The sequence below is a fragment of the Lynx canadensis genome, chromosome A2 (genome assembly GCF_007474595.2).
Source record: "Lynx canadensis isolate LIC74 chromosome A2, mLynCan4.pri.v2, whole genome shotgun sequence".
Lineage (NCBI taxonomy): Eukaryota > Metazoa > Chordata > Mammalia > Carnivora > Felidae > Lynx > Lynx canadensis.
In genome coordinates, this window is record NC_044304.2 from 7,079,681 (window position 1) to 7,100,412 (window position 20,732).

The 20,732-nt window shown below is 42.4% G+C and overlaps 1 protein-coding gene and 1 pseudogene across 1 annotated transcript; one reads left to right on the plus strand and one right to left on the minus strand.

Annotated features, from left to right (window-relative positions):
• Positions 1–7,875: 7,875 nt before the first annotated feature.
• Positions 7,876–9,330, plus strand: LOC115527633 (annotated as a pseudogene).
• Positions 9,331–13,327: 3,997 nt separating this feature from the next.
• Positions 13,328–14,529, minus strand: LOC115527636 (zinc finger protein 846-like). The gene is given in 2 exon segments (XM_030335420.1): positions 13,328–13,972; positions 14,506–14,529. Coding segments are annotated over 2 exon segments (669 nt in total).
• Positions 14,530–20,732: the final 6,203 nt, after the last annotated feature.

Sequence of the window (20,732 nt, forward strand, 5' to 3'; positions counted from 1 at the left end):
ACAGTGCCTCCCAAATTGGAGAATTACAAGCAACTGAATCACAGCATTCTAGATAGAAACCAATGACCACAAACCTCTGTGGCAACAAGTACCAAAATAGAGAACACTGAACTGTAACAGACAAATTGGTGGAGGCCAGCAAGGGCAAATCTGACAGGTAAAAATTCCAGTTATTGACAGCACATCCCCCCCCCCCATTTGTGGATTTTACCTGTAGGAGCTCAAGAAGCTTCTCACCACAAATATTGGAGAAAAATTCCCTCAAACTTCTGGAAGGGTGAAGGTAAAAAGAATCATGTTGTTAAACGCCAGAGCATCCTAACCTTCTTAACGAGGTCGGCCCTCACGAGAAACTATTTAACCGGAGTCTGACCTGCTGGGGATTTATGGGAGCCTAACTCACCTGCAGGAAGGGATAGACACAACTCCACCCCCAGATAACCTCCACGTGGGAGAGGGAAAACACCTCCAGCCGACCCCAGCAATCCCATCCCACCAAAGAGGGAGAAAAACAGGACCACGTGTGAAATTCACAATTCAGAGGCAAAATGTCACCAGAGAATGAGATCTACTCATAGGTCTATACAGTGCTTCCCTTTCCACCAAACCTTACTACTATCAGATAGCTAAAGTCTTACTTATGGCAGTTTTGTTTACCTAGTTGTTTATAATCAACTATGGAAAAAATGTAAAACACACTAAAAGGGAAAAAAATACATTTTGAAGAGATGGTACAAACGTCAGAACTAGACTCAGAGATGGCAGGCATGTTGGAATGGTCAACCTGGGAATTTAAAACGACTGTTACTAAGATGCTATGGTCTCTAATGGATAAACTAGACAGAATGTGGAAACAGATAGTCAATATTTACAAAATCTACAAATACTTCATTATAAGAAAATATTCTGAATCTTGAGTCTAACTTTGAAATACGAAAATTCCTGTAAAAACACAACTCGCGCACACTGACTTTAGATGGAACTGGAAACCACAGCAGTCCTCAAAAACATAACAGCATCTGATGCTTGCTTCAAAATCATTCCAAGAAAACAAACCACAATAACTGGTGACAGCTACTCCAGATGCAGATAATGTAGCCAGTGAATTTTCTCTTATATGAAAGAAACCATTCTGATCATATGGAAATACTTTTAAAGTTTATAAAAAGGGGGAAGGCACCTGGCTAGCTGTCAGAGGATCATGTGACACTTGATCTCTGGTGGTGAGTTTGAGCTCCATGTTGGGCATAGAGATTTCTTAAATTAATACAAATTTTAAAAAGCGGTGGGGCGCCTGGGTGGCTCAGTCGGTTAAGCGGCCGACTTTGGCTCAGGTCATGATCTCGCAGTCCGTGAGTTCAAGCTGCTCATCAGGCTCTGTGCTGACAGCTCGGAGCCTGGAGCCTGTTTCAGATTCTGTGTCTCCTTCTCTCTTACCCTCCCCCATTCATGCTCTGTCTCTCTCTGTCTCAAAAATAAATAAACGTTAAAAAAAATTTTTTTAAGGGTAGGGGAATACTCCTATGTTCACGTAAAAAACAGATGGAGTAAGAAAAGAATATTACATGCTAATGTTAATCAAACATACAAAAATCTCTAAAATACCAGTACATAGAGTACATTCCAAAAATTTAAAAATATGGGACACCTGGGTGGCTCAGTCATTAAACGTTCAACTTTGGCTCAGGTCATGATCTCACAGTTCGTGGGTTCAAGCCCCGTGTCAGCCTCTGTGCTGACACCTCCCGTCCAAGCTTGGAGCCTGGACCCTGCCTCAGATTCTATGTCTTCCTCTCTCTCTGCCCCTCCCCCACTCTCTCATACTCTCTCGCTCTCAAAAATAAACATTAAAAAAATTTTTTAAAGAAAATTTAAAAATATAATTCTTCGGGGCTGCCTGGGTGGCTCAATTGGTTGAGCGACCAGTTCTTGGTTTCACCTCAGGTCATGACCTCACAGTTCATGAGTTCAAGCCCTAAACTGGGGTCTGAGCTCGTGGCACAGAACCTGGTTGGGATTCTCTCTCTCCCTCCCTCTCTCTGCCCTTCCCCCACTCATGCATGCGTGTGTGTGTGTGTGTGTGTGTGTGCACTCTCTCTCTCTCTCAAAATAAATAAACTTAAAAAATTGTAATTCTTTATGTCCAAGTTGTGTTTCCCTAGAATTACAAGGTTGCTCTAACACTGGAAATTCAATCAATTCACCACATTTGTTTTTTAAAGAGTCCTTTTACGCATTTATTCATTCAAATACTGAGTATCTATCATAGGGAGGCACAGTTCTAAGGACTTGAATTAGATCAGGGAACAAATTTCATCATTTCAGAGGAATCAGAGGAATGCACATAATTAACTCAGTGATCATTCATGAGAAAGCCTCCCTAAACTATGAAAGATAAAATTTATAACAACATTAAAGCAAACGGTAAAGATGGAATGTATATCCCATTGATATTAACAAGAGGTATGCCGATTTAATGACTTCCAGTCATTATTTTTCTGGAGATTTTATTTAGTCAGTAAAATAAGAAAAAATACAAATGATCTAAGGATTGAAGTGGAAAATTAAAACTGTCGTTATTTAAAATGATGCAATTGCCTAAGTGGGAAACCCAAAAGAATACATAAAAATAAGAATTTTTTTATTAAAAAATTGTTTTTTTTAATGTTTTATTTATTTTTGAGACAGGGAGAGACAGAGCATGAACAGGGGAGGGTCAGAGAGAGGGAGACACAGAATCCGAAACAGGCTCCAGGCTGAGCTGTCATCACAGAGCCCGACATGGGGCCCGAACTCACGGACCGAGAGATCATGACCTGAGCTGAAGTCGGACACTTAACCGACTGAGCCACCCAGGCGTCCCAAAAATAAGAATTTTAAAGAAAATTTAGCAAGGCTGCTAGATATATTTCAATATATAAAGACCACCTGCATTTTGTATACTGACAATCAGAAAATCTAAATTAAAATGTATGAAATACCTGTGTGATAAAATTATACAAAGAAAAATTTTTAAATGCTTAACACTAGATCTAAAACCATGCACAGCTTTTGTGGGGAGAAAATTACAAAATATTGAACCCCTTTGAAGAAAACTTAAATGGGGAGAATCATCTTGGTCTTGGATTGGAAAGCCCAATACAAAAAATACTGCAATTCTTGGGCACCTGGGTAGCTCAGTTGAGCACCTAACTCTTGGAGTTTGGCTCAGGTCATGATCCCAGGGTTGTGGGATCAAGCCCCAAGTCAGGCTCTGCATTGTGCATGGAGCCTGCTTAAGATTCTCTCACTCTCCCTCTGCCCCTCTCCCCTCCTTGCATTCTTTCTCCCTCTCTCTAAAATAAATTTTTTTTAATTAAAAAATACTACAATTCTAAAAATGATTTAGATTCAGCAAATGTTTAATCAAAAGTGACCAAGTAGGGGCGCCTGGGGGGTCAGCCGGTTAAGTGCCCGACTTCAGCTCAGGTCATGATCTCACGGTTCCTGGGTTCAAGCCCCACGTCTGGCTCTGTGCTGACAGCTCACAGCCTGGGGCCTGCTTTGGATGCTGTGTCTCCCCCTCCCTCTGCCCCTCCCCTACTCACGGTCTGTCTCTCAAAAATAAATAAATGTTAAAAAACATTTTAAAAAAGTGACCAAGTATTCTTGGAGAACCAAAAAACAAACAAAACCCCAAAACCTGATACACAAATATAAATGATCCCCCACAACATCCTGATAATAAAAAAGAACTGCACAATGCAAGGACTAGATCATTCTATCTTCCAATTAAACTGGCTATCTGTGAGCCATCAGGGACATAAAAGTTTTAACCAACGTCCTTTCGAAGAGCCTTGAATTGTGTATTTTCTTTAATGTTTACTTATTTATTTTTGGGAGTGAGAGAGAGCGCAAGCTGGGGAGGGGCAGAGAGAGAGGGAGACAGAGGATCTGAAGCAGGCTCTGTGTGAGAGCCTGATGTGGGGCTCAAACCCATGAACTGTGAGATCATGCCTTGAGCTAGAGTCGGACTCTTAGCTGACTGAGCCGCCCAGGTGCCCCATCAAACTGTGTATTTTGAGAAATGAAATGTGTGCCTTGGTTACTATTAGTAATGTCAATAACGTCAAAGGAAATGCGGAGTGACCCAACAAGACTGTGTATTGTGGCCTCCAATACATGCAGAGATATGTAATTTAGGTATCTGTGAGGCAAGAGATTCCCAGAGTTCTTGGCCCTGAAGAGGTCAATTTTTAGGCAATGGCTCAACAGTTCATAATAAACATGAAGCTAGGGCCATTTATTCACCAGGATATCCAGAGCCAAGATGACTGCCTGAAATTTGGCCGGGTGCAATGTTTCTCAGGATCCTTTATTTATTTATTTTGAGAGAAAGAGAAGAGAGCAGGGGAGGGGCAGAGAGAGAGGGAGAGAGAATCCCGACCAGGCTCTACACTGTCAGCACAGAGCCCGAGGTGGGGCTTGAACTCACAAACTGTGAGATCATGACCTGAGCTGAAACCAAGAGTTGGATGCTTAACAGACTGAACATTCCAGGAGCCCCATGGAGTCCTATTTTTTATTAGCAACATCCTGGTTAAGAGACGGAAATCAGTAACATTCTACTGTGCCCCATCACATATGATGGTTAGCAGTGGAATTCATATAGTCCATGAACTCTCATTACTGTTTACTACCCAGGTAGCCAAGGGATGGATGGATGGATGGATGGATGGATGGATGGATGGATGGATGGATGGATTTACCTACTTATGCACTTATTTTCAGTTTTAAGAAAAGGCAAAACTGGGTTATTTAATTTTGAAGCAGTGGAGATAACCACCTCTTTAGTAATGGGGTTTATATAAGTTTTAATCCTTGGTGGCCTTGTTGTAACTTACGTTGGGCCATATTATTTTAACAAAGAATTCACAGGGTCCTATCTCATCAACAAAACTTGTAAGTGCCAAAGAGTTACCTTAATTTACATTTATTATTTATTGTTGTCATAGATATATCCAAGATGATATATTTTAGGGCAATAGGTAGGTATTAGGGAAATTCAGGCAAGACTACAGTTCAAGTGAGGCATACCTATTAATTCTCTATTTTTAATTACTTTTTAAAGATTATAATGGATACAATGTTTACATTTGGTGTGATCCCCAGGTATAACTATGTTTGAGCCACAGTACTGATTAAGTCTATGAAGCTTTTTCAATTAGTGCATTTTAGCAAATGTTAATTTAGAAATTACGTTGAAGAGGCACAAAAGCCAATCAATGTCCCTTTTATCTTTTTCTTACATATTTTTGAGTATATAAATTCTATCACATAGTGATCATACATTTGATTACATATATAACCAAGTTATATAAATTTTTAGTATATGAAAAATTTTTTTTAATTTTTTTTTTAACGTTTATTATTGAGAGACAGAGAGACACAGAGCGTGGGCAGGGGAGGAGCAGAGAGAGGAGGAGACACAGAATCCGAAACAGGCTCCAGGCTCTGAGCTGTCAGCACAGAGTCCGACGCGGGGCTCGAACCCAAAAACTGTAAGATCATGACCTGAGCCGAAGTCAGTCACCCAACCAACTGAGCCACCCAGGCGCCCCAGTATATGAAATTTTAATATACACATTTTGGAATTCTAATTGGACCTAATAATGGGACTTTGTTTTAATGATTATAGAATTTATTTCAATTCTATATTACAATATTATGTATAAACATTTTTTATTTATTTACCTTTTATTTTCTCCCCCGAACCTAGGGATTTGTTGTTTTTAAAATCAATAAGTAATCTAAGAGCACTATGGTTTCTATACCTGGAACTTGCTCTGTACATAAAATTTAAAGATCTCTTTTTGGGGGGCAGAGAGTGCTTCCCCAAAAAGCTGCAATCTCTACTTTTTTTTTTCCATTTAGTCTCCTGACAATGATTGTTTCCCTTTAAAAAAAAGAAAAAGAAAAAATGGGGCACCTGTGTGGCTCAGTCAGTTAAGCGTCCCTCTGACTCTTGATTTCAGCTCAAGTAATGATCTCACAGTTCATAGGATCGAGCCCTGCTTTGGATTATCTCTCTCCCTCTCCCTTTGCCCCTCCCTCTCTCTCTCTCCCTCAAAATAAATAAATAAATAAACATTTAAAAAAAGAACTTAAAAACCACAAAAAGGTATTTACCTGATGAGCTCCTGTGGTGGTCCTGAGTGGCCCCCGTTGTGACCATCAGCCTCTCTTTCTAGGCTATCCCTATCAACTTCAGAGGGCCTGAGATCTAAATCCAAGAGAAAAATAATGGCAGAATCCAGATTTTGTGATAATTTGGTTTGCGGGAGAATGCTTTTTAGCATGCTGGTCAGCAGCAGCACTCGGGAGTGCCCACATACACTGACCAGGAGATTGACATCCTCATATGAGCTGAGAAACCTCCTCAAAGGTCTTAGGGAAGCAAAAACAAAATGCCCCCCTTTTTTCATTACACATTGCACCACCAGTCTCCATGGATGGGATCTTTTCTTTTTCCCACTAAGAAAAAGTTGTGATAGAAGCAAAGAAAACATCATCAAAGGGATTTGCCTTTAAAGCAGCATATACATTTTTGAAAGCCAGGGTTATCCATAGGGTGGGCCCCCTCCACCTAACTACTGATGAATGAGATGGGCCTGGCCAAATTTCAAGTCAAAAAAATTTTTTTAAATGTTTATTTATTTTTGAGAGAGAGACAGAGCACGAGCAGAGGAGGGGAAGAGACAGAGAGGAAGACACACAATCTGAAACAGGCTCCAGGCTCCAAGCTGTCTGCACAGAGCCCGACGCAGGTCTTAAACTCAGGAACAGTGAGATCATGACCTGAGCCGAAGTCAGACACTTAACCACTGAGCCACCCAGGCACCCCAGCAAGTCAAGTGGATGAGTGTTTCCCAAGGGTCACAATTCCCAAGGACAGTCAACAGCTTTTAATGGCCTGTCAGTGGAACACATATTCACATCAGACCTCCTTGTCCATCAAAGTAGATTTCTCACAAAGGGCCACCACCTGGGGTTCAATGCCTGGCTCCTAAGGCCTCCTTGGTGGTGCTCTAATGTCATTGATTTAAGGCTAGTGGACCGGTCTCAGCACCACCGTCACAGTAGCCTGAGGATAACCACTCTGTGCTTCCCACTCTCCAGGAGGCCTTCACTGTGCCTCTTTTAATATATGCCAATTGTCCCTAGATGCTTCTGTGATTTCTCATCCAGTAGGACATCTTTGTCATTAATAAAATGTTGACTGGGGGCCTCTCATACACCCAATCATAGTAACTATACAAAGCAAGAATCTGGGATCAATCTCTTACCACGATTTAGGTTGGAAAACCATGAAAGGACGTGCAGACACAGCACAAGGCAGTAAAGGCCAAAGTGCAAGTTCACCAGGAGCCAGTACTACTCTCAGGCAGAACTTGCTGTTTGGTGTAGTCAGTGAGCCAAGAGCAGCCTAGAGGCATGCACCCCACTAAAACACTGAGTCACCTTGTGCCAAATGATTTGTGCTGGGGTCTTAAATTATAAAGGTGACTGGATGGTAACACAGGTTAATGCCACTGAAAGTTTATCATGCACAGTCCCAAGAGAAGGGGGCACACCAGCTAACACAGGATCACATAGGGAAGCACCAGGTCAGGAGGCAGAAACAGGAGTGAAAGGAAAGCATAGGTCAGAGCTGTGTTGGGGGTTCCTGCAGGAAAGGCAAGACAGACCAAGGTAAAGCTAAACATTGTGTCATTTGAGTAATTCCAGGGGGCTCTGGATCATAGGAGTTGCCTGCTACCTAGCCCTAGGTTGATTTAGGGCAGGAGGAATATTGGATCAGAGTGGGGCAGTTAAGATAAAGGAGGTGATTGGAGTATGGGCTCTGGAGTTGTTGGTCTGCATATGAAAGGTGAGCTTCCAAGGAAGTTATTTACCATCTTTAAGGATTAGCTAGTCCTGCCTTTCCCTCTGGAGGCAGTCATTAGCTGAAAGGTAAACCAAGATGGCACTTACAAGGACAGCAAAACCTTGGATTGTGAGTAACTTGTTCTGTGAGTGTTCCGCAAGAGGAGCAAACCTTTCTAATACGTTTTAACTTGATAAATGAACGATGCCTTGCAATACAAGTAGTGCATCACGCCAAACATCACATGATCACAAATGAGCCAATGGTTCTCTCTCCTTCTCTCTGCGGGATTGTGGGTGATTGTCTCCCATGCTCTGATGCTCAGTCCCAGGCAAGGTGTTTGGCAGAAATCAGTGATTGTTCAGAACACTGGAAGATGCCCACAACTGGCACTAGTGTAGTTTTTGTCACTTCAAAGCACCTAGGGACAGTCCTTTGCTTTTCCATACAAGAGTAAGCTTGGGATGGGAATGCTTTGCTCCATTCTAGGTCAGCCTGCCTGCAGACATGGACCCTTTCCTCTGCTGTCCTATTGCCAGTTACATTAAATACAGTATATGACAAGAGTTCATTAATACAGTACTATAGTCAACACCCATAATAGTGAAAGTCATTCCTACACAATAACCCTCCTCTCTTGCCTCCCTCACACCAGCCAAAAAGGCTTTCAAAGTTAAATCCAGGTTAATTTATTTTTCTTTATATTTTGCATTTTCTTTATCATTCTGTATTATATTACAGTATTACAGTCATTTTTATAGGAATATTTTTGGGTTGTGGAATGAACCATCTGAGTCTTCATGATTTCTTATGGGGAAACTCACTTTGATATACAGTACTGTATATCCAGGAGCTATGGAGGAAGAAGCAATCTGATGTAATGTGCTTTCTTCTCAGGGTGCACTGCTGACAGTTCTACCAGCTCTCTGAGCTTCACAGGGCCCCCCGCCCAACCCAGCGTGATAAAGCATGCAGACTGGGGTACAAAGCCAAGCCACGTCCTACATTGGATTCGTGTGTGACACAGTGGCCCAGTTTCTAAGGGTGCAATCTATGGCAAGCCTGTCCACCATGGTGTTAACCAGCCAAATTTTGCCCAACGCCTTCAGTCTATTGCAGAAAAGAGAGCCGAATCCCACTGTGGGGCTCTGAGAGTCTTGAATTCTTACTGGGTTGGCGAAGATTCCACATACTAATTCTTTTGCGTTTATCCTCATTGATCCGTTCTATAAGTTATCGAGAAACCCTGACACCCAGGTGATCACCAAACCAGTCCACAAGCATAGGGAGATGGGAAGGCCAACATCTGCAGGGGCAAGAGCCGTGGCCTTGGAAAAGGTGACAAGTTCCACCACACTATTAGTGGTTCTCACCGGGTGGCATGCAGTGGACCCAATACTCTCCAGCTCCATTATTACTGCTAATCTAACATTTGTAAAATTCTTACCTAATAAACAATTTATGTCAAAAAAACAAATTAGCTAGTCTTGGGAGGGGCAGTCATCTCTCACCAGGCAGCAAGACCCCAAAGATGTTAAAGCAATATAATACACAGAAAATTAAAAATATGATGAATACAACGGCTAAGCCAATGTCCAAAAACAATGGTTTCCTCCTAAACGGAAGAAGGTGATGCAAGAAGGACGACTCACACGGGTAAGGCAATCTTCCACCTTATTTATCTGGAAGGTGGATACATATGGACCCACTATTTTGTACTTATTAGCAGCACTTAAGGATCTTCACACAATTTTCTGTTTGCATGCTAGAACTACAAAATTTGAGAGTGGAAAATATCAGGGGCACCTGGGTGGCACAGTCAGTTGAGCATCTGACTCTTGATTTCAGCTCTGGTCATGATCTCGGGGTCATGGGATGGAGCCCCACATCAGGCTCCATGCTGAGCATGGACTCTGCTCAGGATTCTCTCTCTCTCTCTCTCTCTCTCTCTCTCTCTCTCTCTCTCTCTCCTTCTCTCTCTCCTTCTGCCCCTCCCCCCCACTCTCTCCATCTGTAAAATTAGAACAGAAAGAATAAAGTCACAGAGTCACATTAAAAAGTCACATTAAAATAATGTGGCATAGGGGGTGCACCTGGCTGTCTCAGTCGGGAGAGCATAAGAACACTTGATCTTGGAGTTGTGATTTTGAGCCCCACATGGTGGGGGTTGGGGGGAGAGTAGAGTTTACTTTAAAAAACAAACAAACAGGAGGAGATACAGCAGAAGAGTCAAAGAGATGGCAGCATGAGACAGACTTGGACTGAAGTTGCTGGCCTTTAAGGAGTAAAAAAAGATCCACCAAGAAAGGAAAGTGTGAGGCATCTAGAAGCTGGAAAAAGCAAGGAAACAGATTCACCCCAAGAGCCTCCAGTCCTGTTAACATATTGATTTTAGTTCAGTGAGACCCTTTTCAGAGTTCTGATCTCCAAAACTGTAAGCTAGTAAAATTTTTGTTGACTTATGACATCATTTGGTGATTTGTTACAGCAGTAATAGTAAATTCATAACACATTGTAAAGCTGGAATATTAAGGTATAGATTGTGAGGTCAAAGAGAAGCACTTACCTTTATTCAGGATAGAATGGACAGAGCAGAACAGGATGGACAACGCATATACAAATTTCTCAGAAATCTATCCCAAGAAGACTTTGGCACACCCTGTTCCACAAAGTCAGCTTTTGAAAAGGTCCCCAATGACTTTTATGGTTAAATCCCATCCTCATTTAACTCCCCCAATCAGCATTTGGTATAGTTGAGCAAGTCACTGCTCCTTGCTTTGGATTAATGGATTAAGACACCAATCTTAATCTACTCCTGTTCCATGGGATCCTACTTCTCAATTCACTTGCTACTGCCTCCCATGACCCCAACTGCCAAAGTGTCCCAGGGCTTGCCAATCCTCAGGTGAAATTATCTAACCTAATGGTTTTAAGTGCCGCCTATACACTGATGACTGAAACATAGGTGCTCAGCCTGATGAGCTTTGTTTTCCCATGTACCAAGAAGTCTACACACAAACAGATCCAATGGCTGAGCAATGATACCAGGAGGGGAAGGCATCTCTTGTGTTTTTCAGCCATTCCACATTATCTGTGGCTTTTGTCCTCATAGTACACAACATATCACCTAAACTCCAGAAATGTACCTGATTTCCAGGAAGGAAAGAGAAAGAATGGAGGCCAATCATTGAAGAGAAAAAGCCATTGGAGACTATCCCCTTTTTAACAGCTTTCCCAGAATCCACACTGATGACTTCTGCCTACTTCTCACTAGCCAGGACTATGAAATAAGTCTTCCCATAAACCCAAGGAAACCTGAGAAGTAGGAATATTTTTTTTAAACTATATGCCTGGAGATAATCTGGATTCTATTTATAAGGTACCAAAGGACAAAGAATATTGAGATGACTAGATACTACTTGCCATACAAAGCCAGAGAGAATTTTCCTATAAATAACCAAATAAGGATATATATAAAGAGCCCATTTTATAACCCACTTGCAAATATACTAGAAAGCACTACCTAAAAACATTTACAAAATGCTCTTACATTGCCAATTAAACTTCCAAATATCTTGTAATTCACTGAAGACTTACATAGGGAAGTCTTTAGGGGTGAACCATAATGAAAACACCATTATATGAAATGAGTATGATATTGCAGAAATTCTCTAGAGTGTCTTTATTTTTTAAATGTTTATTTTTTGAGAGAGAGAGAGAGAGCACATGCGACTGCAGGGAGGGACAGAGAGAGAGACAAAGAGAGAGGATCAGAAGCCAATTCCACACTATCAGCACAGTGCCTGACACGGGGCTCGAACCCATGAGCCGTGAGATCCTGACCTGAGCTGAAGTCCAACACTTAACTGACAGAGCCACCCGGGCGCCCCGAGCACTCATGAGTCTCTTAAGGGATGTGTATTTACCAAAAATCATTCCCACAACTTTACATTCATTCAGCTTCTTTCCAGGGTGGGTTTTCACACACAGATTAAGATTTATAAGATGGATACACCATTTCCCATGAACCCGATAACCACAGTTTCTCTCCAGTGTGGATTATCATTTTTTACTAAAGGTCAAAAGCCAAAAACCACACACACACACACACACACACACACACACACACACACACACACAGAGGCATTTCCCTTTGCTGCCTCTGTGAGATTCATAACATTTGCTGCCTCTGTGAGATTATCAAAGATTATCAAAGATTCGCTTATGGGGCAGAAGTAAAGTTTTCCCGCATTCATCTTACCATCAGAGGGTTTCTCTCCACTGCATGTTATGACTTACTCATTGACACCTGAACAATTTTCAGCACTTCTCACAGTCATGACTCCTCTTGCATATGAAGCAATCAAGAATTTCTGAAGGTTTTCCCATATTCCTCGTATGTATAGAAATCTCTCCACTGTTGAGTTTTTACATGTTGAGTTCTTAAAATTACGGTAAGTCTTCCTGTTGTCTTTTACATTTTTAGGGTTTGATGCCAGTATGAAGTCTCAGGTGGATATTAAGGCCTCAGCACTAAGGTTTTCCCCACATTTCTTACATACAGATGGCCGATCCCTAGAGTGAGCTATGTGCTATCAAAGCATGTGAACATATTTTAAGCTGTATCTCGTTCTTACCTTCACGTGACTTTTACAGTAATCTCTTATTTATTTATTTATTTATTTATTTATTTATTTATTCATTTATTTACTGCACATGCTAATGGGAGGGGCAGAGAGGGAGAGGGAGAATCTCAAGCGGGCTCCATGCACAGCACAGAGCCTGATGATGTGGGGCTCATTTCACAACTGTGAGATCATGACCTAAGCCAAAATCAAGAGTCAGGTGCTTAACCAACTGAGCCACCCAGGCGCCCCTCTTAGTTATTTTTACATAATCCGAGATCAAGAGTCACATGCTCTACCAACTGAGCCAGCCAGGCGCTCCTGAGTTTTACAGAAATTTTAGGTACGTAAAATTAATGTTAGCACAACAGCAACAAAGACTCTCCCACACTCCTTGTAACTGTAGGGTTCTCTCAAGTGTGAGTTCTTACATGTTCTGTAAAGTATGAACAATTACTGCTCTCCCACATACATTACACGAATGGGAATTCTGCCCCAGGGAAGTTCCTATCACGTAAGGATGAAAAATGAGTAAAGCGACCTCACATTCTTTAATTTCATAAGGTTCTTTATCCAAATGAGTTTAGATGTGAATACGAAAGGGGCTCCTGGGTGGCTCAGTCAGTTAGGCATCCCACTTCGGCTCAGGTCATGATCTTGTGGTTCGTGAGTTCGAGTCCCACGTTGGGCTCTGTGCTGACAGCTCAGAGCCTGGAGCCTGTTTCACATTCTGTGTCTCCCTGTCTCTTTCTGCCCCTCCCCTGCTCACACTCCGTCTCTCAAAAATAAATAAACGTTAAAAATTTTTAAAAAGATGTGAATACTGAGGTCTGAGGAACATTTGTAGGTGTTTCTCAAGTGCTGAAGACTGAGTGGAGGTTTTCCCACATTCCCTACATTCATACGGTTTCTCTCCAGCGTGAGTTCGCACGTGCACGTTAAAGCACGTGGAGTATCTGAAGGCTTTCCCACATTCTTTACACTTGTATGGCTTTCCTGCAGTGTGTGTTCACATGTGCATATTGAGATTTGTGGAACGAGCAAAAGCTTTCCCACGTTCTTTACAAGCATAGGCCTTCTCTCCAGTGTGAGTTCTTAACTGTGTGGTAAGGCCCGATGACTGAGTGAAAGCTTTCCCACACTGCCTGCCTTCATATGGCTTCTCTCTGATGTGCAACCTTACGTGCTGACTGAGCAGTGAAGAATTATTAAAAGCTTTTCCACATTCCTTACATTCATGTAGTTTTTCTCCAGTGCGACTTCGCATGTGTAAAAGAAGTCCTGTGGATCGAGTAAAGGCTTTCCCACATTCCACACATACAGAGGGCTTTTTTCTGCTGTGAGTTCTTCTGTGACCCGTATGGTATGAGGAATGAGTGAAGGCTTTCCCGCAGTCTTTACATTCATATGGCTTCTCTCCAGTGTGGTGTCTCACATGCACCTTACGGGAAGACTGATTAACAAAAGTTCTCCGACAATGTCTCTCCCTTGTGTCTGAGTTTTCGTGTGCCCAGTAAGGTCTGAGAGCTAGCCAAAAGCTTTATCGTGTTGAACCCTCTCAGAAGTTTTCTCTCCAACAGGGATTTCTTTGAGCAAAGTACAAATAAAGTTTGTTTCAAAGGCTTCTCCATTCTCATTACCCTTAGAAGTTTCCTGTCTAATGTGAGTCGTGAGTGTCCACTCAACGCTCTTCGACACACGTTAGAACCGTCTCGTCTTGCCCAGCACTGCTTCTCTCCTGCTGATTAGGGTTTAAATGACAACTAAAGACTTTTTCACACTCATTATGAAAGAACTTCTTCCCTCATCACAACTTTTATATATTGGAAACATCATAATTGAAGGCTTTGGTTTTTTTGTTTTTCCATTTAAGTGTACAGAGATCCTGCCCTGTTTTTGAGTTATTTTAAGCTGAACAGACAGACTCTGAGGCTAGGACCCTGCATTATATCCTCTACTTTCACAGTATCTTACACAGTTACTCCGGTAATTACCCATACTACATCATTTAAAACCTAAATTATTCCAACTAAATCCCTGTGTATCAAAAACTGAACACCTGAGCTGTGTATATGTGGATCTCTGAGGAGAAACAGGTGTGAAATAGGTTTGGCGTGCTCCTCAAGTTCCTGATATTCAAAGAATCTTCACAGATTCTGCTTTCTTTGGGTAAACGACATTTATTTCATATCATTCTCCCGGATTTTGTACTTCTGGCCCTGATGTGGGGAAAGGAAATACTTTTGGAGATCTTACCAACTGTATTCCATTTGGTGTTTTTTCCCAAGGAATCTCACGAAGGGGTGTGGAACCTTTGGTTTGGAGTTGCAAATCCACTTCTGGAAAAAAGTGGGACAATATAGTCTTGGCGAAAAATTCTGGGATAAAACTGTTTAAAAGCACATGGACTGATGCCACAAAATATGGCGGAGGAGGGAATTCCAGGGCTCCTTCCCACCAGAAAACCAACAAGCTTACAAAAACTATCAAAATAAACTATCACAGCAGTTTGAAATCTAGTAAAAAATGTACATTCACAAAGGGAGCACTGATGGAAGAAGCAGCTATAATTCAGCTCATCAAGAGGGGCGCCTGGGTGGCTCAGTTGGTTGAGCATCTGACTTCGGCTCAGGTCATAACATGGTTTGTTGGTTCAAGCCCAGCATTGGGCTCTGTGCTGACAGCTCAGAGCCTGGAGTCTGTTTCAGATTCTGTGTCTCCTTGTCCCTCTGCCCTTCCCCTGTGCGCTCTCTCTCTCTCTCGCTCTCTCTCTCTCTCTCTCAAAAATAAATAAATGTTAAAAAAATAAAAAATAAATTCATCAAGTGAGTGCTGAGGCATTTTAATTACCCACCTACCATCCCCACTCTTCGGATCAGCTCCAGCCGTGTAGACAACAGGATGCATCCTTGAGCAAGTTGCGAGGGCTCAAAGGAGCGCTATGGACCTTGTTCTCAAAGAAGCACCACTGGGTGCTTCGATCTTTCTGGCAGCTTCCTTGAGTATCACCGCCGCAAGGGTGTGGCGTTGTATCACCCAACGCAGAGACTTCCAGGAACAAGGCAGCATCTCAGACAACTTTTTTTTTAATTTTTTTAAATTTTTATTCATTTTTGAAAAACAGAGACAGAGCACAAGCAGGGATGGGGAGGAGAGAAAAGGGGACACAGAATTAGAAGCAGGCTCCAGGCTCTGAGCTGTCAGCACAGAGCCCAATGCAGGGCTCGAACCCACGAACCATGAGATCATGACCTGAGCCAAGGTCGGATGCTCAACCGACTGTGCCACTCAGGCGCTACTCAGACAACTTCTGATGAAGATGTCTAGAGCCAAAATATTGCCTAGAGCAGCCCGAGGAAAGGGAGAGCATTTGGGATAAACAAAACATAGCCTGAAAGGCCTTAGAAGGCACGGACCGGAAATGTTGATATGTGCGTGAATAGGGGCTTTATTTTATTATTTTTTTAATGTTTATTTTGAAGGAGAGAGAGCACAGCAGGGCAGGGGCAGAGAGAGAGGGACACAGAATCTGAAGCAGGCTTCAGGCTCCAAGCTGTCAGCACAGAGCCTGATTCGGGTCTTGAACTCACAAACTGTGAGATCATGACCTAAGTCAGATGCTTAACCAACTGAGCCACCCACGTGCCCCTGAATAGAGCTTTAAAATCTCAAGTGTTTACCAGAGAATCAAGAAGTCCATAAGCACACCTGGGGCTGGATGCATGCTGGGAAAGGGTGAGAGGATCCAAAGAGGATCCAAAGATCAACCTCTGGCTGATCGTCAGGATCCACTCCAGCAGGGACGGAAGACTAAGGAAGAGTTGTAGATGGCCTAGCTAAACACCAAAGGAGTGGCCCAACACACAGCCCATCAACAAAAACCAAAAGAACATTTTTAGTTTTCTTCTCTTGGCTCCGGGCATTTAAGGAATTTCTGTCACTCTAGTTTAAATTTTTTTTTTTCAACGTTTATTTATTTTGGGGGCAGAGAGAGACAGAGCATGAACGGGGGAGGGGCAGAGAGAGAGGGAGACACAGAATCGGAAACAGGCTCCAGGCTCTGAGCCATCAGCCCAGAGCCTGACGCGGGGCTCGAACTCACGGACCGCGAGATCGTGACCTGGCTGAAGTCGGACGCTTAACCGACTGTGCCACCCAGGCGCCCCTGTCACTCTAGTTTAGTGACCACTAAATTAACAGAAGACAGATTTCAGGGACAGCACTGAAAAGAAATGCAGAACATACAAAAATAATTTATAAAAGCCACTAAGCAAACATCAACAATACACAACAAGCAGCAACAGCAAACCCTGGGAGAGGGGTGAATCAGATTTTCAAACAGCTGCATTATGATATCTAGAATTTATGTTCCTAGGGCTCCTGGGTGGCTCAGTCAGCTGAGCATCTGACTCTTGATTTCGGCTCATGTCATGATCCCAGGGTTGTGGGATTGAGCCCCATGTTGGGCTCTGTGCTGAGTGTGGAGCCTGCTTGGGATTCTCTCTTTCTTTCTCTTTCTCTCTCTCTTTCTCTTTCCCCCTGTGCCTCTCTCCCTTGCTCATTTACTCTCTCTAAAATTAAAAAAAAAAAAAATTGCTCCTAAAAGCCAAAGCACTGGACTTAGTAACAACCTTAAATCCATTTGTTTCAACACACCCAGCTAACAGAAACCATGGACAAAGAACTATAGGAAACTAGAAGAATTATGTTTCGCTAAAGAAATTATCAATAAGAGACAGAAACTAAAAAGAATCAAAAGACGGGCACCTGGGTGACTCAGTTGATGAAGTGTCGGACCTCAGCTTGGGTCATGATCTCAAAGTTCGTGGGTTCGAGCCCCATGATGGGCTCTGTGCTGACAGCTTGGAGCCTGGAGCCTGCTTTGGATTCTGTCTTCCTCTCTCTCTGCCCCTCCCCCACTCATACTTTGCCTCTCTTTCTCTCTCTCCTTCTCTCTCTCTCTCAAAAATGAATAAATGTTAAAACAAATTCTTTTTTTTAAAGAACCAAAAGAACTAAAAAGTACAGCATCAAAAATGGGTGGTACAGGGGCACCTGGGTGGCCCAGCTGGTTAAACACCCAGCTTCAACCCAGGTCATGATCTCATGGTTCCTGAGTTCAAGCCCCGCGTCAGGCTCTGTGCTGACAGCTCAGAGCCTGGAGTCTGCTTTGGATTCTGTCTCCCTTTCTCTCTCTCTGCCCCTCCCCCTTTTGTGTGCGCTCTTGCTTGCAAACTCTCTCTCTAAAATAAATAACTCAAAAAAAAAAAAAGGGTGGTACAGGCAAAAGGATAGACATAAACATGAATCCAGAAAAAGAAAAAACAAAAAACATACTCTCAACAGTGTGCCAGGACAATTTAATGGGGGAAAGAATAGTCTCTTCAACACCTAGTGCTAGGATACCTGGATAGCTCTATGCAGAAGAATCAAAGCAGACCCCTGATTCAGACCATATACACAAATTCACTCAAAATGGATCAAAAATCTGGGGCGCCTGGGTGGCTCAGTCGGCTTAGCGTCTGACTTCAGCTCAGGTCATGATCTCTCGGTCTGTGAACTCCAGCCCCACGTTGGGCTCCGTGCTGACAGCTCAGAGCCTGGCGTCTGCTTTGGATTGTGTCTCACCACCCCCTGCCCCTCCCCCACTAGTGCTCTGTCTCACTCTGTCTCTCAAAAATAAATAAATGTAAAAAAAAATTTTTAATAAAAAAAATAAAATAAAAATGGACCAAAAACCTAATGTAAAGGCTAAAACTATTAAAAAATCTTAGAAGAAAGCAAGGGGGTAAATCTTTAGAACCTTGGATCTGACAGTGTCTAATCTTTGTAAGATATGAAAAAGGACCAAAGAAAACAAAGATAAATGGGACCCCACCAAAATTAAAACTGTTTGTGCATCAAAAAACACTATCAAAAAGAACACAACGATATCCACAAAATGGGAGAAAAAACATGCAAATCATACATGTGCTTTGGGCCCGCTATGAGAGGCCAGAAAGAACTCCTGCACGTCAACAACAAAAAACAACACAAGGTAAAAAAGGGGCAAAGAACTTGAATCAGCATTTCTCCAAAGACACAGAAATGGTCAACAAGCACAGGATAAGATGTTCAACATCATTTGTTTTAGGGAAATGCACATCAAAACAATGGTAAGACACCACTGCATACTCTAGGATGGTTACTATTAAAACAAAAAAAAGAAGATGGGGCACCTGGGTGGCTCAGTCGGCTAAGCATCTGACTCTTGATTTCAGCTCAGGTCATGATCTTACGGCTCATGAGTTTGAGCCCCAGGTGGGGCTCTGTGCTGACAGCGCAGAGCCTGCCTGGGATTCTCTCTCTCCCTCACTTTCTGCCCCTCCCCAGCTTGTGCACGTGCACTCTCTCTCTCTCTCTCTCTCTCAAAATAAGTAAATTTTTTTTAATGTTTATTTTTGAGAGAGAGAGAGAGGGAGAGAGAGACAGAGATATAGAGTATGAGTGGGGGAGGGGCAGAGAGTGAGGGAGACCCAGAATCCGAAGCAGGCTCCAGTCTCCTAGCTGTCAGCACAGAGCCCGATGTGGGGCTAGAACTCACGAGCTGTGAGATCATGACCTGAGCTGAAGTCGCATGCTTAACTGGCTGAGCCACCCAGGTGCCCCAAAATAAGTAAAATTTTTAAAAAGATTTAAAAAACAGAAAAGAAAAAAAGGAAATAAGTGATGATAGCAAGAATGTGGAGTAACTTCCACACTGTCCGAGGGAATATAGTACGGTACAGCCTCTATATACAATAGTTTGGTAATTCTTAACAAGTTAAACATAAAAGGACCATATGCCCCCGCACATTGTCATGAAATTGAATTCTGTATGATTTTACTAGATACGTACGGAATAGGTACACCTGTAAATAGAAAGTAGATTAGTGGTTGCAGGGGCTGGGGGTAGGGCTGAACGGAGGCTGACTGCTGATTGGTTACAGGGTTTCCTTTTTAAGCGAAAGTATTTCGTAACTAAAAAGAGCTGATGGTTGCACACCACTGTGAATGTACTCAGTACCAATAAATCACACTCACCAAAATGGTTCATTTGTGTATTTTATCCAAAAAGAAAAAAACATATGGCACATACTTGTATATAAATATGAGTGGAACAAGACAAAAAGGTTGAAAAAAGGGAACTTGGGACTACAAAGAGGGCAGTGTGTTAGAGAAGTCTGGCATTCATAAGAGTATGGGGTCGAAACTGCAGGCAATTTACAAAGCTTAATACTCAGGAAAACTAAGGCTGACAGTAAACAAAAAACACTGAGAGAGTCAGGAAACAAAATAGAAAGTATTGTAAAAAAACCTACCTGCAAGTAATGAAATTTTCAAATGAGCCAGACAGATCTTTCTGAGAGAACAGAAGAAGGTTGAGATCAATGGAAATTTAAAGGTAAAGGGAGTTAAAGTTTCCTGAGCAAACTCAGAAACGAAGCGGCTTCATTCAGCCTTCTCTGAAAAAGGGTAGACCTCCAAAAGCTTGCCAAGTGGCATTTCTAAATGGACTGCGCCTTTCCTAGACTGGCATCTCTCTGCACAAAACCGTATCATGAACTTACCCTGCAGAACTCCTCTCCCTCCTGTCCTCAGCAATTCTGCTCCTTCCAATGCAGAGCTGAGATCAGGTTTGCATGATTTGTATCCTGCTTAAGGGAAAAATACATAAAGAGAACCCTGCAAGACACGAAATGCAGGTCTTTGGATAGGAACCAACATTTTAGCCTTCACAGTTTCTGAAAACGGTGAAGTCTCACTTTACAAACAGCAAAATCATCACATGAAATTTTAAATCAATGCAATAAAACTATTCTAAAAGGAACAAAAAGCAAAGTACAGGGGCGCCTGGGTGGCTCAGTCAGTTAAGCATCTCACAGGTGAGATTTTTCTAAATTAAAAAAAAAAAAAATGAGCCTGGGTGGCTCGGTCAGTTAAGCGTCTGACTTCAGCTCAGGTCATGATTTCACAGTCCATGAGTTCGAGCCCCGCGTCGGGCTCTGTGGTGACAGCTCAGAGCCCGGAGCCTGCTTCAGATTCTGTGTCTCCCTCTCTCTCTGCCCCTTCCCCTGTTCATGCTCTGTCTCTCTCTGTCTCAAAAATAAATAAAAACATTAAAAAACATTAAAAAAAAATCGAAGTACATTCTTTGTGCCCTCAAAAGACTAGAGAACTCT